The sequence below is a fragment of the Oncorhynchus mykiss genome, chromosome 5, assembly GCF_057628025.1.
Source record: "Oncorhynchus mykiss isolate SJ-2025 chromosome 5, ASM5762802v1, whole genome shotgun sequence".
NCBI lineage: Eukaryota > Metazoa > Chordata > Actinopteri > Salmoniformes > Salmonidae > Oncorhynchus > Oncorhynchus mykiss.
Window position 1 is genome coordinate 95963506 of NC_143026.1, and position 18624 is coordinate 95982129.

At 43.0% G+C, this 18624-nt stretch overlaps 1 protein-coding gene across 1 annotated transcript; it reads left to right on the forward strand.

Moving 5' to 3' along the window:
- The first annotated feature begins 328 nt into the window (after positions 1-328).
- cnga3a (cyclic nucleotide gated channel subunit alpha 3a) lies at positions 329-14041 on the forward strand. The gene is given in 6 exon segments (NM_001281333.2): positions 329-435; positions 1180-1296; positions 1486-1659; positions 8908-9009; positions 9147-9253; positions 12651-14041. Coding segments are annotated over 6 exon segments (1998 nt in total).
- The last annotated feature ends 4583 nt before the right edge of the window (positions 14042-18624 follow it).

The window sequence follows — 18624 nt, forward strand, 5'->3', positions numbered from 1 at the left end:
GACAGACGCACTGCTTGTCCTTGATATTTTAGTCTCATGGGATTTATAGAACAGACCACTGAAAGACTGATGAATGAATGGAACCATTCACAGACATAAGAGATAAATGCCTAGCTGTCCGTTACATTCAGACGCAGGGTTAAGGTTTCAAAACTAGGGGTTACTTTTCCAAAACATCCAGGTCATCCAGAAATCCTGGTTGGAAGATGCCTATGCATCTTTTTAAGGGCCAATATCCTGATCACTGATTGACTAACCTCTGACTTCTTACAGTGTTTTATTTTTCAGAGTGTGGAGTCCCCTGGCCAGCAAGGCCTGAGAAGTCAACATGGCAAAGATCTGCACAGACCAGTCCTACCCGGCAACGACCAGGCAACAGTCGCTTCTCGGCACGTCCGATGATGACCTGGACTCCATCGACAACGGAACCTCCAGGTGACAAGTCAAGACTCCATTGTTTATTGTCTGGCTTTGACAACGAGTAACACGGATTTGGCATGATAGCACAAACAGATAGGCATTCAGGCTAGGAACACACAGGCTGCCCCAATCCAATGATCTAGCTACAGTCAGGCTAGGAACAAACGGGCTGTCTCAATCCAATGATGTAGCTACAGTCAGGCTAGGAACAAACAGGCTGTCTCAATCCAACGATCTAGCTACAGTCAGGCTAGGAACAAACAGGCTGTCCCAATCCAATGATCTAGTTACAGTCAGGCTAGGAACAAACAGGCTGTCTCAATCCAACGATCTAGCTACAGTCAGGCTAGGAACAAACAGGCTGTCCCAATCCAATGATCTAGTTACAGTCAGGCTAGGAACAAACAGGCTGTCTCAATCCAATGATCTAGCTACAGTCAGGCTAGGAACAAACAGGCTGTCCCAATCCAATGATCTAGCTACAGTCAGGCTAGGAACAAACAGGCTGTCTCAATCCAATAATCTAGCTACAGTCAGGCTAGGAACAAACAGGCTGTCCCAATCCAATGATCTAGCTACAGTCAGGCTAGGAACAAACAGGCTGTCCCAATCCAACGATCTAGCTACAGTCAGGCTAGGAACAAACAGGCTGTCTCAATCCAATGTCAGCTGTCTGTTGTCAGCGTCCTTGTGGATTGTGACTCTCACAGCGTCCTTGTGGATTCTCTCTCTCTCTCTCTCTCTCTCTCTCTCTCTCAGAGCCAACTCAGAGTGTGAAGACACATTGTCAGAGGTTCAGGGTGCTGTCTCTGTGTTAACTAGCCGACACACAGAGTCTCACAGAGATTCCTTTACAGGGTCAGGAGCCCTGGCCAGGTATATCCCACCTCACAGCATTGCACCATCTCACCCATAACATTCAATCCATTGTCACTTGTTGCTTGTCACTTGTTGCTTGTCCATCGTCACTTGTTGCTTGTCCATTGTCAGTTTCACATCATGCAAAGTCATCCGCTCCTGATTCTCTTGGTCACAACCTGTGTGTTGTTTTCTCTGATCGTCTAGGCTCTCTCACTTCCTGTTCATGCTGCGGACCTGGGCCTCTCACAAGATGCACCACGAGGTGGAGAGACCAGACTCCTTTCTGGAACGCTTCAGGGGCCCTGAGCTCAAAGAGGCCTCCAGCAGAGAGAGCAACGCACAGTCACTGGGATACCCCGACAGAGTCCGCAAGAGGAAGTAAGTCTGGACTAGAGATGGGGATGGTCAACTGGGGTTGCAAAATTTCCTGAATGTTTTCAAAATTCCCTGATTTTTGCAGAAATCCCGATTGGAGGAATTCTGGACTTCCTGCTTATTCTGGGAGTCTTGGAACCCAAACCGTTATTTCCGGGAAATTTGGGGAAAATTCACAGAAGTTTGCCACTCTATGCTCAATGAAAAACGTTGTCTTCTTTCAAAAGAGATGTTCTGATCTCAGCGGGTCTAACCTGTACAAAAAACGGTTAAATGAAAACAAACTGAAAAGTTCTAACTTGGAATATCCTTTAATATACCTGTGAAGATGAGTAAGTGGAACTAGAATAGAAGTAGCTCTATAGAGAGAAAGTAGGAAGTAGCCTCCGATACTAGTTTATACTGGACACTGGAATTCTGAATATTATTATTATTTTTTATTTTTTACTTCAGTTTCAACAATCTCCCGCAACCCGCCTCACCCAATGTGGTACGGATCTGGTATTTTTCATACTTTAGAACCGGAACCCCCAACAGAGGCTAGCCAGCTAACTAGCTGCTAGCTAATAGTCAGTTAGCCACTGCTAGCGGTAATCAGCTAATCTTAGCCTGATCAACTCCTGCCAGTCTGCACAGCACGTTTCAACCCAGAGCATACCGGACTGCTCTTTCTCCATCTCTCCATCTTTTGTTTCATCAGACCAGAGAACATTTCTCAAAAAAGTACGATCTTTGTCCCTATGTGCAGTTGCAAACCGTAGTCTGGCATGTTTATGGCGGTTTTGGAGCAGTGGCTTCTTCCTTGTTGAGCGGCCTTTCAGGTTATGTCGATATAGGACTCGTTTTACTGTGGATAGATACTTTTGTACCTGTTTCCTCCAGCATTTTCACAAGGTCCTTTGCTGTTGTTCTGGGATTGATTTGCACTTTTCGCACCAAAGTACGTTCATCTCTAGGAGACAGAACGCGTCTCCTTCCTGAGCGGTATGACAGCTGTGTGGTCCCATGGTGTTTACACTTGCATATTGTTGTTTGTACAGATGAATGTGGTACCTTCAGGCATTTGGAAATTGCTCCCAAGGATCAACCAGACTTGTGGAGGTCTACAATTTATTTTCTGAGGTCTTGGCTGATTTCTTTTGATTTTCCCATGATGCCAAGCAAAGAGACACTGAGTTTGAAGGTAGGCCTTTAAATACATCCACAGGTACACCTCCAATTGACTCAAATTATGTCAATTAGCCTATCAGAAGCTTCTAAAGCCACGACATCATTATCTGGAATTTTCCAAGCTGTTTAAAAGCACAGTCAACTTAGTGTATGTAAACCTCTGATACAGTGAATTATAAGTGAAATAATCGGTCTATAAACAATTGTTGGAAAAATTACTTGTGTCATGCACAAAGTAGACTTGCCTAACCGACTTGCCAAAACTATAGTTTCTTAACAAGATATTTGTGTAGTGGTTGAAAAACGAGATGTAATGACTCCAACCTAAGTGTATGTAATCTGACTTCAACTGTACCTTCCCCTCAATCACCTTCATTATAGCAATAATAATATTTGCCAAATATTTGTAAACTTCCGACTTCGATTGAAGATAAGCACTCGGGGAGCGGTCTAAGGCACTGCATCTCAGTGTTAGAAGTGTCACTACAGACCCTGGTTTGATTCCAGGCTGTATCACAACCGGCCGTGATTAGGAGTCCCATAGGGCGGCGCACACAATTGGCCCAGTGTCGTCCGGGTTTGGCCGGTTTAGGCCGTCATTGTAAAATAATAATAACAAATATATATATGTATGACTATGGATCGTAAGACCCTCTGCTCTGTCAATAGTAGCCTTGGTATGTATTTGCTCCAGTTGGATTTTAGTATCATTGCAGCTTTAGAATGATAAGACACATTATTATTTGAGAGAACCTGTTTAGGATTGTATGGACCACATATAGTATGAGGTAATGGTAAACTATAAAGAAGTCCATATTTAGAATGCATTATGGACAGTACTGATAGTGATTATACTGGTTATACAGTGCCTTGCGAAAGTATTCGGCCCCCTTGAACTTTGCGACCTTTTGCCACATTTCAGGCTTCAAACATAAATATATAAAACTGTATTTTTTTGTGAAGAATCAACAACAAGTGGGACACAATCATGAAGTGGAACGACATTTATTGGATATTTCAAACTTTTTTAACAAATCAAAAACTGAAAATGTGGCGTGCAAAATTATTCAGCCCCTTTACTTTCAGTGCAGCAAACTCTCTCCAGAAGTTCAGTGAGGATCTCTGAATGATCCAATGTTGACCTAAATGACTAATGATGATAAATACAATCCACCTGTGTGTAATCAAGTCTCCGTATAAATGCACCTGCACTGTGATAGTCTCAGAGGACCGTTAAAAGCGCAGAGAGCATCATGAAGAACAAGGAACACACCAGGCAGGTCCGAGATACTGTTGTGAAGAAGTTTAAAGCCGGATTTGGATACAAAAAGATTTCCCAAGCTTTAAACATCCCAAGGAGCACTGTGCAAGCGATAATATTGAAATGGAAGGAGTATCAGACCACTGCAAATCTACCAAGACCTGGCCGTCCCTCTAAACTTTCAGCTTATACAAGGAGAAGACTGATCAGAGATGCAGCCAAGAGGCCCATGATCACTCTGGATGAACTGCAGAGATCTACAGCTGAGGTGGGAGACTCTGTCCATAGGACAACAATCAGTCGTATATTGCACAAATCTGGCCTTTATGGAAGAGTGGCGAGAAGAAAGCCATTTCTTAAAGATATCCATAAAAAGTGTTGTTTAAAGTTTGCCACAAGCCACCTGGGAGACACACCAAACATGTGGAAGAAAGTGCTCTGGTCAGATGAAACCAAAATTGAACTTTTTGGCAACAATGCAAAACGTTATGTTTGGCGTAAAAGCAACACAGCTGAACACACCATCCCCACTGTCAAACATGGTGGTGGCAGCATCATGGTTTGGGCCTGCTTTTCTTCAGCAGGGACAGGGAAGATGGTTCAAATTGATGGGAAGATGGATGGAGCCAAATACAGGACCATTCTGGAAGAACCTGATGGAGTCTGCAAAAGACCTGAGACTGGGACGGAGATTTGTCTTCCAACAAGACAATGATCCAAAACATAAAGCAAAATCTACAATGGAATGGTTCAAAAATAAACATATCCAGGTGTTAGAATGGCCAAGTCAAAGTCCAGACCTGAATCCAATCGAGAATCTGTGGAAAGAACTGAAAACTGCTGTTCAAATGCTCTCCATCCAACCTCACTGAGCTCGAGCTGTTTTGCAAGGAGGAATGGGAAAAGATTTCAGTCTCTCGATGTGCAAAACTGATAGAGACATACCCCAAGCGACTTACAGCTGTAATCGCAGCAAAAGGTGGCGCTACAAAGTATTAACTAAAGGGGGCTGAATAATTTTGCACGCCCAATTTTTCAGTTTTTGTTAAAAAAGTTTGAAATATCCAATAAATGTCGTTCCACTTCATGATTGTGTCCCACTTGTTGTTGATTCTTCACAAAAAAATACAGTTTTATATCTTTATGTTTGAAGCCTGAAATGTGGCAAAAGGTCGCAAAGTTCAAGGGGGCCGAATACTTTCGCAAGGCACTGTATATAGTTCTATATAGCGTATCTGAAATATATACATCTAAGAGTAGAAAGAACAATAGGATTGCATTAAGAATAAAACTAATACTCCTTATTCAACATGCAGTGAACGGTTGAACTATACTGTTTCATATTTACGTAAATATTACATTAGACTCATGAGGAGTGAACTGTATGGTGAAAATAAACAGGAGGGGTTCTGCCACCTGCAGGGCTGTTGAATATCCTGCACTTCCATATTTCAGCAGACATTACATGACCAATATATACACTACATGACCAATATATACACTACATGACCAATCTATACACTACATGACCAATATATACACTACATGACCAATATATACACTACATGACCAATATATACACTACATGACCAATATATACACTACATGACCAATATATACACTACATGACCAAAATATACACTACATGACCAATATATACACTACATGACCAATATATACACTACATGACCAATATATACACTACATGACCAATATATACACTACATGTACACTACATGACCAATATATACACTACATGACCAATATATACACTACATATACAAAGTACTGTATATGAACACCCCTTCCAATGAGTGGATTTGGCTGACAGGTGTATAAAATCAATCACACAGCCATGCAATCTCCATAGGTAAACATTGGCTTTGGAATGGCCTTCCTGAGGAGCTCAGTGGCTTTCTATGTGGCACCATCATAAGATGCCACCTTTCCAACAAGTCAGTTTGTCAAATTTCTGCCCTGCTAGAGCTGTCCCGGTCAACTGTAAGTGCTGTTATTGTGAAGTGAAAACATCTAGGAGCAACAACGGCTCAGCCACAAAGTGGTAGGCCACACAGGCTCACAGAACAGGACCACCGAGTACTGAAGCGTGTATCGCATCTGTCTATCGGTTGCAACATACAATACCGAGTTCCAAAAATGCCTCTGGAAGCAACGTCAGCACAAGAACTGTTCATATGTAGCTTCATGAAATGGGTTTCCATGGCCAAGTAGCCGCACACAAGCCTAAGATTAGCATGTGCAATGCCAAGCATTGGCTGGAGTTGTGTAAAGCTCGCCGCCATTAGACTCTGGAGCAGTGGAAACGCATTCTCTGCAGTGATGAATCACGCTTCACCATCTGGCAGTCCGACGGACTAATCTGGGTTTGGCGAATGCCAGGAGAACGCTACCGGCCCCAATGCATTGTGCCAACTGTAAAGTTTGGTGAAGGAGGGCTAATGTTCTGGGGCTGTTTTTCATGGGTCGGGCCCCTTAGTTCCAGTGAAGGGAACTCTTAACGCTACAGCATACAATGACATTCTAGGCGATTCTGTGCATCTAACTTTGTGGCAACAGTTTGATTTGGATTTATTAGGATCCCCATTAGTCGATGCCAATGGCAACAGCTAGTCTTACTGTGGTCCGACACATAACGAAAAAGACATTAGAGACAAAATGCTTTACAATTTACATACACTACATGTTAATATTTTTAAGTGTGTGCGTGCGCATGTGTGCGTGCGCATCTATCAATTACACATATACAGTGCATTCGGAAAGTATTCAGACCCCTTGACTTTTACACATTTTGTTACGTTACAGCCTAGTTCTAAAATTAATTAAATTGTTTTATTTCCCCATCAACCTACACACAATACCCCATAATGATAAAGCAAAAACAGGTTTTTAGAAATGTTTGCAAATTTCACATTAACATGAGTATTCAGACCCTTTACTCAGTACTTTGTTGAAGCACCTTTGGCAGTGATTACAACCTCGAGTCTTCTTTGGTATGCTGCTTCAAGCTTGGCACACCCTTATTTGCAGATCCTCTCAATCTCTGTCAGGTTCGATGGGGAGCGTCGCTGCACAGATTTTTTCAGGTCTCTCCAGTGTCATGACTGTCCTGTGAGGATCCAGATAGGTCAGGTCAGGTTTGCAATGAAGGACTTCAACCAGACCCCCTCTCACCTGCAGAGGGGGGAGGAGGGATCTGGTGGGGGCTAACAACTCACGCCCTGTTGTAAATCAAACAGAGAAGATTCAGGTATCCCTCTCCAAATTCACCAAAGGAATGTGCTTTGTTTCAAAATACTTTTTCCCGTCGAAACTCTTAACAGATTCTAAAGTGAATACTGGAACAATATTTCTAACAGAACGTGGGGAATGGTCAGAGGCGATCTAAAGAACACTAATGTCATTTTCATTGTTATTTTGTGATGTCATTAAAAATGTTATAAAATAAATACTGTAACTTGGAAAGTATACACACTACACGTAAGAAGTGTCCATCCTATGCGTTGTGCACGAAATATGAACAATTATGAAAGTGTTTTTGTTAAGAGAGGGATGTGATTTGACAAACTATAAAATAAATTTGTTTACATAGACTTTGCACAGTGACAAGTCACGCCCCCTGAGTGAGGTCAGAGAGTGTGTCAGCCCATTTGAACAAACTGTATAAAAGGATGGGTCAAAATGTAACACATCAGACCAGACAGATGTAGAGCTGCAGCTTTACATTTAAAGTGGTTTGAACTCTGAATCTCAACACGAGGTAGAGACGATAAACACATCTCCCGGACAATCACTGGCATGGCTGATTAGATGTCCTAAGTAAAGTATCTTCGAAAGTGAATTTAATTCTACTACTCTGTTCAAACCATCGTATTACACTACTCTCATCACCCCACTGGGAACCATCGACACGGCTGGCTAGCCTATCTTCAAAGTAGCATCTTCCAGAGCGAATTGTAGGAGAATAAACTCTGTAGTTCTGTTCAGGACGACGCAACAAGTCACTGATACCGGACAACTGCAGAGAAGAACAACAGTAGAAGACTTGCTGGAACCAATCAGAGCCTTCCAAGTGCGCCGCGAACAGGCCCAACCCTCTTTCTAAGGCGGCCCGGTTCCGAGAAAGATACACGGCGAACCAAGCCATTTCACATAAATACATTCATGACTTCTTACTCCAAGCGCGCCGCGAACAGGCCCAACCCTCTTTCTAAGGCGGCCCGGTTCCGAGAGAGATACACGGCGAACCAAGCCATTTCACATAAATACATTCATGACTTCTTACTCCAAGCGAGCCGCAGTTTGATTTTTGTCAGAGGGTCAGGAGGCCCGGAAAATAGACCTCGTAAGTATCATGGTAGTCCATGAGGTAGTCTGCCCCAAGATGTGAAGGACAAGGTGGAGCTCCCGTAAGTATCATGGTAGTCCATGAGGTAGTCTGCCCCAAGATGTGAAGGACAAGGCACACCTGGCATCATGCTACATTAACATGAAAAATAGCTCTATTCTGGTTGGATGGGTGGGAGAGTAACACTATGTGGGTGTCGGTAAGAACACACGCAGTAGAAAAGGGTAACCTTTGTACTACCAAGTCCAGGGTTTTGTCACCATTGTGGCCATTGATTTTACAATGTCAAAACACACATGAACAATGTGTTCATTGTAATGAACAGTATATGATAGATGGTGGTCATTTTGTTACTTGATCATAATTAAATACTAGCCCTTTTGTGATGACTGAACAATCTGTAAAAAATATTTTTAAAAGCTTGCTTAAAAATGAATCCGAAGTCATGTTTCAGGAAAGAGATTTGGATCATGGACCCATCAGCAGACAGATACTACAGATGGCTAACCATCATCGCAGCACCATGCTTCTACAACCTGATGATGCTAGTGACCAGGTCTGTTCTCATAGAGTACAGTTCACTTCTTCATTTAAGCTCATATATTTTTGTTGCTGAATGTTGGTTGTCTTTCTTTTGAATGTTTGTTGTGTTTAATGTTGTACATTGGTTGTTGACTATTTGTCATCCCACAGGGCATGTTTTAATGAACTCCAGAGCACGTACATAACTCTGTGGATTGTCCTGGACTACACCTCAGACTTCATCTACTACACAGACACATTCGTCAGGGCTAGAACAGGTGAGGTTCTATGTTTCCACTACTCAAACATTCCAGAACAGGTGTGGTTCTACTACTCAAACATTATAGAACAGGTGAGGTTCTGTGGTTCTTCTACTCAAACATTCTAGAACAGGTGAGGTTCTATGGTTCTACTACTCAAACATTCTAGAACAGGTGAGGTTCTGTGGTTCTACTACTCAAACATTCTAGAACAGGTGAGGTTCTATGGTTCTATGACTCAGACACATTCTAGAACATATGAGGTTCTACTACTCAGACTCATTCTTGAACATGTGAGGTTCTACTACCCATACACATTCTAGAATAGATTAGGTTTTATGGTTCTACTACTCAGACACATCGTCAGATTCAGAACAGGTGAGGTTCTGCTACTCAGACTAATTCTAGAACAGGTGAGGTTCTACTACTCAGACACATTGTCAGGTCTAGAACAGCTGAGGTTCTTCAACTGTATTTGATCAATTGTGATTTGTAAAGGAAGAGAGGCATGGCACTGAAAAATGTTATTCGTGTTTTATTTGTCACATGCTTGGTAAACAACAGGTGTAGACTAACAGTGAAATGCTTACTTACGGGCCCTTCCCAAGAATACACAATAATAGAAAAATAATAATATGAGGAATGAATAGAAAATGAGTAACAATAACTTGGCTATATACACGGGGTACCAGTACCGAGTCAATGTGCAGGGTATGAGGTAATTTTGCATATTTGGAAAAAAACAAAAAAATAAATACCTTATTAACATAAGCATTCAGACCCTTTTGTTATGAGACTCTAAATTGAGCTCAGGTACATCCTGTTTCCATTGATCATCCTTCAGATGTTTCTACAACTTGATTGGAGTCCACCTGTGGTAAATTCAATTGATTGAACGTGATTTGGAAAGGCACACACCTGTCTATATAAGGTCCCCAGAGTTGAAATTGCCTGTCACAGCAAAAAGTAAACCATGAGGTCGTAAGAATTTAAGAATTTAAGAATTTCTAAGAATTTAGCCATGAGAGCAGAGTAAACAATAAGTGCCATCCCAACAGCCTACACAGGGAAATGTCCCCAATATTTGTTGGGACCAGAAGAAAGAGTGCCTCCTACTGTTCCTCCAACAACTCAACTGTCCAGAGTAGACCCACTACTGATCCTGAAAAACTGTCCAGAGTAGACCCACTACTGATCCTTGTAAACTGTCCAGAGTAGACCCACTACTGATCCTGAAAAACTGTCCAGAGTAGACCCACTACTGATCCTTATCAACTGTCCAGAGTAGACCCACTACTGATCCTGAAAAACTGTGGAGAGTAGACCCACTACTGATCCTTATCAACTGTCCAGAGTAGACCCACTACTGATCCTGAAAAACTGTAGAGAGTAGACCCACTACTGATCCTGAAAAACTGTAGAGAGTAGACCCACTACTGATCCTTATAAACTGTAGAGAGTAGACCCACTACTGATCCTTATAAACTGTAGAGAGTAGACCCACTACTGATCCTTATCAACTGTCCAGAGTAGACCCACTACTGATCCTTATACACTGTAGAGAGTAGACCCACTACTGATCCTGAAAAACTGTAGAGAGTAGACCCACTACTGATCCTTATAAACTGTAGAGAGTAGACCCACTACTGATCCTTATAAACTGTAGAGAGTAGACCCACTACTGATCCTTATCAACTGTCCAGAGTAGACCCACTACTGATCCTTATCAACTGTCCAGAGTAGACCCACTACTGATCCTTATACACTGTAGAGAGTAGACCCACTACTGATCCTGAAAAACTGTAGAGAGTAGACCCACTACTGATCCTTATAAACTGTCTAGTGTAGACCCACTACTGATCCTTGTAAACTGTCCAGAGTAGACCCACTACTGATCCTTATAAACTGTCCAGAGTAGACCCACTACTGATCCTTATCAACTGTCCAGAGTAGACCCACTACTGATCCTTATCAACTGTCCAGAGTAGACCCACTACTGATCCTTATCAACTGTAGAGAGTAGACCCACTACTGATCCTTGTAAACTGTCCAGAGTAGACCCAATACTGATCCTTATAAACTGTCTAGTGTAGACCCACTACTGATCCTTGTAAACTGTCCAGAGTAGACCCACTACTGATCCTTATAAACTGTCCAGAGTAGACCCACTACTGATCCTTATACACTGTAGAGAGTAGACCCACTACTGATCCTTATAAACTGTCCAGAGTAGACCCACTACTGATCCTTATAAACTGTCTAGTGTAGACCCACTACTGATCCTTGTAAACTGTCCAGAGTAGACCCACTACTGATCCTTATAAACTGTCCAGAGTAGACCCAATACTGATCCTTATCAACTGTCCAGAGTAGACCCACTACTGATCCTTATACACTGTCCAGAGTAGACCCACTACTGATCCTTATACACTGTAGAGAGTAGACCCACTACTGATCCTTATAAACTGTAGAGAGTAGACCCACTACTGATCCTTATCAACTGTGGAGAGTAGACCCACTACTGATCCTTATCAACTGTGGAGAGTAGACCCACTACTGATCCTTATCAACTGTGGAGAGTAGACCCACTACTGATCCTTATCAACTGTGGAGAGTAGACCCACTACTGATCCAAATGGAACGAAACATTCAAATAACAGGGCTTTTGCGCCATTATTCAAATGACATTTTCACTGCAGTTTACAGCCTAGAGTAGAATGTTGTACTCATTAGAAAATAATAATGCAGTTATTCATTGCCTTGTGGTATTGTAGGCTAGTCTTGGCAGGATCATTGTATTGTTCCTTAACAAGATCAATAGGGGAGTTTTTTGAACAGCGTGTCCTATTGTCTTCACTGTTCTTTCATACGCAATGATGCACCTGGCTTCTCCTCTGCCTATCAGCTATTCCTATTGGTTCTTGTGGATTCATATTGACAATTGATGCAGCTTGAATGCTTTTATGTGTGGTATGATTGCTAGTTCGCCTATTGCAGATCTGTACAAACGATCCACCTACCACTATTGTCACTATGGATGGTGGATAGAAGGCAGGATAGACAGTTAGATTGGTAGACTATATTGACCTTTGGTATGTAGTACAAGTTAGAGTGCAGAAAAAGCACAGTGCATAAGGAATGTACCAAAACACCTTGATTATAGGGGAGGTGCGCATGCAAGCAGATGAGACAATTTGGCTAGGATGGAAGAAATGACATAGTAAAACCTGCAAAAGAGGGAATTTAAACCAGGGAGAAATGTCACTACCCTCCCCTGTGCCCAATAAAAAAGCACAGCCCTCCCGAAAGCAAAAAGTAAAGTTAGACAACCCTCCCCTATTTTAGCCCCCACCCCAGTAAATGTAGAACTGTCCCTTATTTGGTATCACTCATTTCTCTTGAATTATTTCAACAGGTTTTCTGGAACAGGGACTGCTTGTGAAAGACGACAAGAAGCTTAGAGACAAATACAAATCAACGCCACAGTTCAAATGGGACATGATTTCAATGATACCCACAGACCTGCTGTTTCTGAAAGTGGGTTTAAACTACCCCGAGCTCCGACTGAACCGACTCGCAAAGATGAACCGTCTCTTTGAGTTCTTTGACCGCACTGAAACCAGAACCAGCTTCCCCAACGTTTTCCGAATCAGTAACCTGGTACTTTACATCCTGATCATCATCCACTGGAACGCCTGCATCTTCTTCGCCATCTCCAAGACCATCGGGTTCGGGTCCGACACCTGGGTGTACCCAAACATCAGTCATCCTGAGCACGGCCGCCTTGCCAGGAAGTACATCTACTGTCTCTATTGGTCGACCCTGACCCTGACCACCATCGGAGAAACCCCGCCACCAGTTAGAGACTTTGAGTACCTCTTTGTGGTCGTCGACTTCCTCATCGGTGTGCTGATTTTCGCCACCATCGTTGGTAACGTTGGTGCCATGATCTCAAACATGAACAAAACCCGTGCGGAATTCCAGGCTAAGATCGACTCCATCAAGCAATACATGCAGTTCCGTAAGGTCTCCAAGGATCTGGAGGTCAGGGTCATCAAGTGGTTCGACTACCTCTGGACGGAGAAGAAGACCTGCGATGAGAAGGAGGTGCTGAAGAACCTGCCAGACAAGCTGAAGGCCGAGATCGCCATCAACGTCCATCTAGACACCCTGAAGAAGGTGCGTATCTTCCAGGACTGTGAGGCTGGTCTTCTGATTGAGTTGGTGCTGAAGCTGCAGCCTCAGGTGTTCTCCCCAGGAGATTACATCTGTAAGAAGGGAGACATCGGCAGAGAGATGTACATCATTAAGGAAGGGAAGCTGGCTGTGGTGGCAGACGACGGGGTGACACAGTTCGTGGTGCTCAGCGATGGAGCGTACTTCGGAGAGATCAGTATCCTGGGCATCAAGGGTTCCAAGGCTGGCAACAGGAGAACGGCCAACATCAGGAGCATAGGTTACTCTGACCTCTTCGCCCTGTCGAAAGACGATCTCATGGAGTCCCTCACTGAGTACCCCGATGCCAAGAAGGCTCTGGAAGAAAAGGGAAAGGCTATGCTGATGAAAGACAACATGATCGATGAGGACGTCGCTAACGCGGGTGCCGACCCTAAGGACATGGAGGAAAAGATCCAAAGGTTGGAGAGTAATATTGAAATCATCAAGACTAAGTTGGCCAAGATCATGGCTGAGTTCACATCCAGCCAGAGCAAGATCAAACAGAGGATCACCAACATAGAGTCAACAGTCAAGTCAGTCCGGCCCGAGGATATATCTGAGGTGGTGGCTGACAACAAGACTCCTTAGTCCCACAATGCAACGTATTTACCCAGATACTTTTTCTATTGAACCTTTATATTGACAGGGAGCCATTCTGAGATCAATGTCTCTTTTAAGAATGATGAGCATGTAAAAAATATACACATCAATACATGAAAAGCGAAACACAATTATAGAAAACAAACACATTCTCCAGAAATGCCTTACAGGCTCTCCAATCAAAACTCTGGGGGAGTTTTGATTGGCAGTGCCACCTAGCAGACATTTTTTTTTATCCTCCAATCAGAGCGCAGATATTGGTCATGTGATCAGTCTGCCATTCTAAACTATTTTGGAAAACATGTAAGTTTTTGAGCTGAAGTGAAAGAAAATTAACTCCTGTTCTGAAGTGAAATGTTTCCTCACTGCAATATTTGATCATGACACGCTAATACATGCATACTGTGTTAATTTTGTTATGTTTAACTAACAAAAGTATCCACGGTGGGATGCATGCTAATCGATTAGCAATTCCATGTAAAGTCAATGGGACAAACTGGCTAAATTACCTAGCTACCAAGCCACATTCTCCACATTTGGGTTGGCAGATAGCCTAATGGTTAGAGCATTGGGCTACTAACCATAAGGTTGCTGGATCGAATCCCAGAGCTGACAAGGTAAAAATCTGTCATTCTGCCCCTGAACAAGGCAGTTTACCCACTGTTCCCTGGTAGGCTATCATTGTAAGAATTTGTTCTGACTTGCCTAGTTAAATAAAAGTAAATACAATAGATTGTTAGCTAGCTATTTACATTTCATATTTTGTATGTTTAGCTAGCTGGCTAGCTAGCTTAATCCCATTCACATCTTTCTAGTTTCTAAAGTTAAGAGATTGTGCCATTGACTTGACTGGCAGCAGATTGAGTGGATGTTTGTTCGCTGATCAATTTCAGTATGGCTCTGGCAGTCAACAAGTCACAAGATATAGTCGATTAGTAAATAAATAGGGAATTGATATTCATATGAAGTCTATTATTCATGTCCGTATTGCAATACTCCAGTGTCTCATATCCTTTACCAGCAACATTGTTTCTTTGATCACATCAGATATCATCCTCAGAATATCCAAAATACAACAGCCACAGGACAACTTTGTTAGGAAGTCGTAAAGGACCATTCGCCGAAACTGAAAAGATATAGCTAGCTAACAACCTCCTTTTCCACATGGAAAAGATAGTGTACAAAGACTTGCTAGCTACGTTAGCTAGTTAGCTGGGGTTTTCCACAAGGAATCTGCCTCCAGAGAAAAAGCTTCTCCCAAGTAGGTGTGACACCTACTCCTGTTGCTTGCTGCACAGGCTGCTTGGATTCCACCTGGCAATCTGTTCACCGGCCTGTCTCCCCCTGGCTGGTACAGGTACCCCCGCCACACTCCCCCCTCTCTCCCGAGCTTTCTCTCACCTCCAGCACACACGTACTGTTGGGGCAAATGACTCTGAACTTACAATGGCTATCCCCAAGTTATTATATCTTTATGCTTTTTGCCTCATGACTCCTGGTTGCTTTGTTAACTATGAACTTGCTTGTTTACCCAACGTAAACAGATTATGTTTGTTCCCACACTCGACACTCTGACTCTCTATTGGTGACACAGACTCTTGGCCTCCCATCCTATTCTAACCACCTCTCGCCGGCTTTGTATTCATGTGATGAAATTGCTGTACAATGTGATCTTGTTGCCATCGAATGCAAATTCAAATGTTATAGCTCTCCCTGTCCTCTGCCATACCCTAATTGTATTTCTGCTGATTATATCTGGAAATGTGCATGTACACCCTGGCCTATCTACTGTTGCTAGCCCCAATTCTGATTTGTGCTCTGATATCTGCTTCATGCTCGTAAAAGCCTGGGTTTTCTGCACGTTAACACTATAAGCTTTTTATACCTAAAATCTATTGAAAGTGTGGGTTCACAGCTCCAATCCAGATGTGTTGGTCATTACAGAGACGTGGTTCAGAAAGAGAGTTCTGAATATTGATGTTAACCTTTCTGGTTATAATATTTTTCAGCCAGACAGATCTTCCAAATGTGGTGGAGTGGCAATCTTTACCAAGGATCACCTTCAGTGCTCAGTTGTCTCCACCAAGTCTGTCCCCAACCAATTTGATTTGCTGGTTTTAAGCATACAATTTTCAAATAACTCTTTGTTGGCTGTTGCTGGGTGTTATCACCCATCATCAGCATCGGCCTGTACCGTAAATGCCCTAAGCTCTCTACTGGCCCCTTTCACTAAGTCTGAATTTGTCCTGCTAGGTGACCTAAACTGGGACATGCTTAAACCACCAGACCAAGTCCTAAAGCAATGGGATTCCCTAAATATTTCTCAATCCCCAAAAATATGACTCCAAACACCCAGAACAGGCTACTCTCCTTTATGTTATCCTTACAAATAATCCTGATAGGTATCAGTCTGGTGTTTTCTGTAATGACCTTAGTGATCACTGTTTTACAGCCTGTGTTTGTAATGGCTGCTCAGTGAAACAACCTGTCCTGATTAGTCATAGACGCTTGCTAAAAAAACTTTAATGAGCAAGGCTTCCTTCATGAACTGGCCTCTGTAAAATGGTATAGAATCAGCTTGATCCCCTCTGTTGAAGACGCTTGGAGCTTCTTTTTTGATATTTTCAGTGATATCGTCAACAAATACGTGCCCGTGAAGAAAATAAAAATTTAAAACAGGTTCAGCCCCTGGTTCGCCCATGATCTGATAGAGTTACTCCAGCGCTTGGCAAATCGCTCTGCACACGCATATTCAGGCTGACTGGCTCTCGTTCAGGCAAATTAGAAATAAGAAGGCTGGATTGGCCAAGGTTAGTTACTTTAAGGAGCAGTTCTGTCTCTGTGGCTCTAACCCCAAGAAGTTCTGGAAAATGGTTAACGACCTGGAGAATAAACCTTCCTCCTCACAGCTTCCCATGTCCAACATTTCCTCATCTCCCACCCCTTCTTATGTCTATTATCCCCGATGCGCCTCCCTTTATTTCCCCGCTACAAAATGTCTCCCTGCAGGCGGTCACTGAGTCCGAGGTGCTAAGGGTAGCTCCTTAAACTTGACCCCATTATCTGGGTCAGATGGTTTAGACCCTTTCTTCTTGCTGCCCCCATCATCGCCAAGCCTATCTCTAACCTTTTTAACCTCTCCTCTCTGGGGAGGTTCCCATTGCTTGGAAGGCATCCATGGGGATTTAAACGGGGAGATCAAGCTGTATTTAACTGTTATAGGAATTGTTCTATTTTGCTCTGTTTATCAAAAGTGTTGGAAAAACTTGTCAATAATCAACTGACTGGCTTTCTTGATGCCTTTGGTCTGGTTTGCTAACTACCTCTCTCAAGGAGTGTAGTTTATAAAGTCAGAACATCTGCTGTCTCAGCCACTGACTCTCACCAAGGGAGTACCCCAAGGCTTGATCCTAGGCCCCACACTCTTCTCAATTTACATTAACAACATATCTCAGGCAGTAGGAAGCTCTCTCATCCATTTATATACAGATCATACAGTCTTATACTCAGCTGGCCCCTCCCCGGATTTTGTGTTAAACGTTCTACAACAAAGCTTTCTTAGTATCCAACAAGCTTTCTCTACCCTTAACCTTGTTCTGAACACCTCCAAAGCAAAGGTCATGTGGTTTGGTAAGAAGAATGCCCCTCTCCCCACAAGTGTGATTACTTCCTCTGAGGGTTTAGAGCTTGAGGTAGTCACCTCATACAAGTACTTGGGAGTATGGCTAGACGGTACACTGTCCTTCTCTCAGCACATATCAAAGCTACAGGCTAAGGTTAAATCTAGACATGGTTTCCTCTATCGTAATCGCTCCCCTTTCACCTCAGCTGCCAAACTAACCCTGATTCAGATGACCATCCTACCCATGCTAGATTACGGAGAAGTAATTTATAGATTGGCGGCTAGATGTTCTTAACCATTCGGCCATCAGATTTGGCACCAATGCTCCTTACAGGACACATCACTGCGCTCTATACTCCTCTGTAAACTGGTCATCTCTGTTTACCCGTCGCAAGACCCACTGGTTGATGCTTATTTATAAAACCCTCTTAGGCCTCACTCCCCCCTATCTGAGATATCTACTGCAGCCCTCATCCTCCACATACAACACCCGTTCTGCCAGTCACCTTCTGTTAATGGTCCCCAAAGCACACACATCCCTGGGTCACTTTTCAGTTCGCTGCAGCTGGTGACTGGAACAAGCTGCAACAAACACTCAAACTGGACCATTTAATATACATCTCTTCATTCTAGACTCTATCATGGACACTCTTATTGACAGTTGTGGCTGCTCTACCTTCTTGCCCTTTGTGCTGTTGTCTCTGCCCAATAATGTTTGTACCATGTTGTTCTGCTGCCATGTTGTTGTTATGTTGTGTTGCTACCACGTTGTTATGTTGTGTTGCTACCATGTTGTTGTCATGTGTTGCTACCATGTTGTTATGTTGTGTTGCTACCACGTTGTTATGTTGTGTTGCTACCATGTAGTGTTGCTAACACGTTGTTGTCATGTGCTGCTGCCATGTTGTGCTGCTGCCATGTTGTTGTTATGTTGTGTTGCTACCATGTT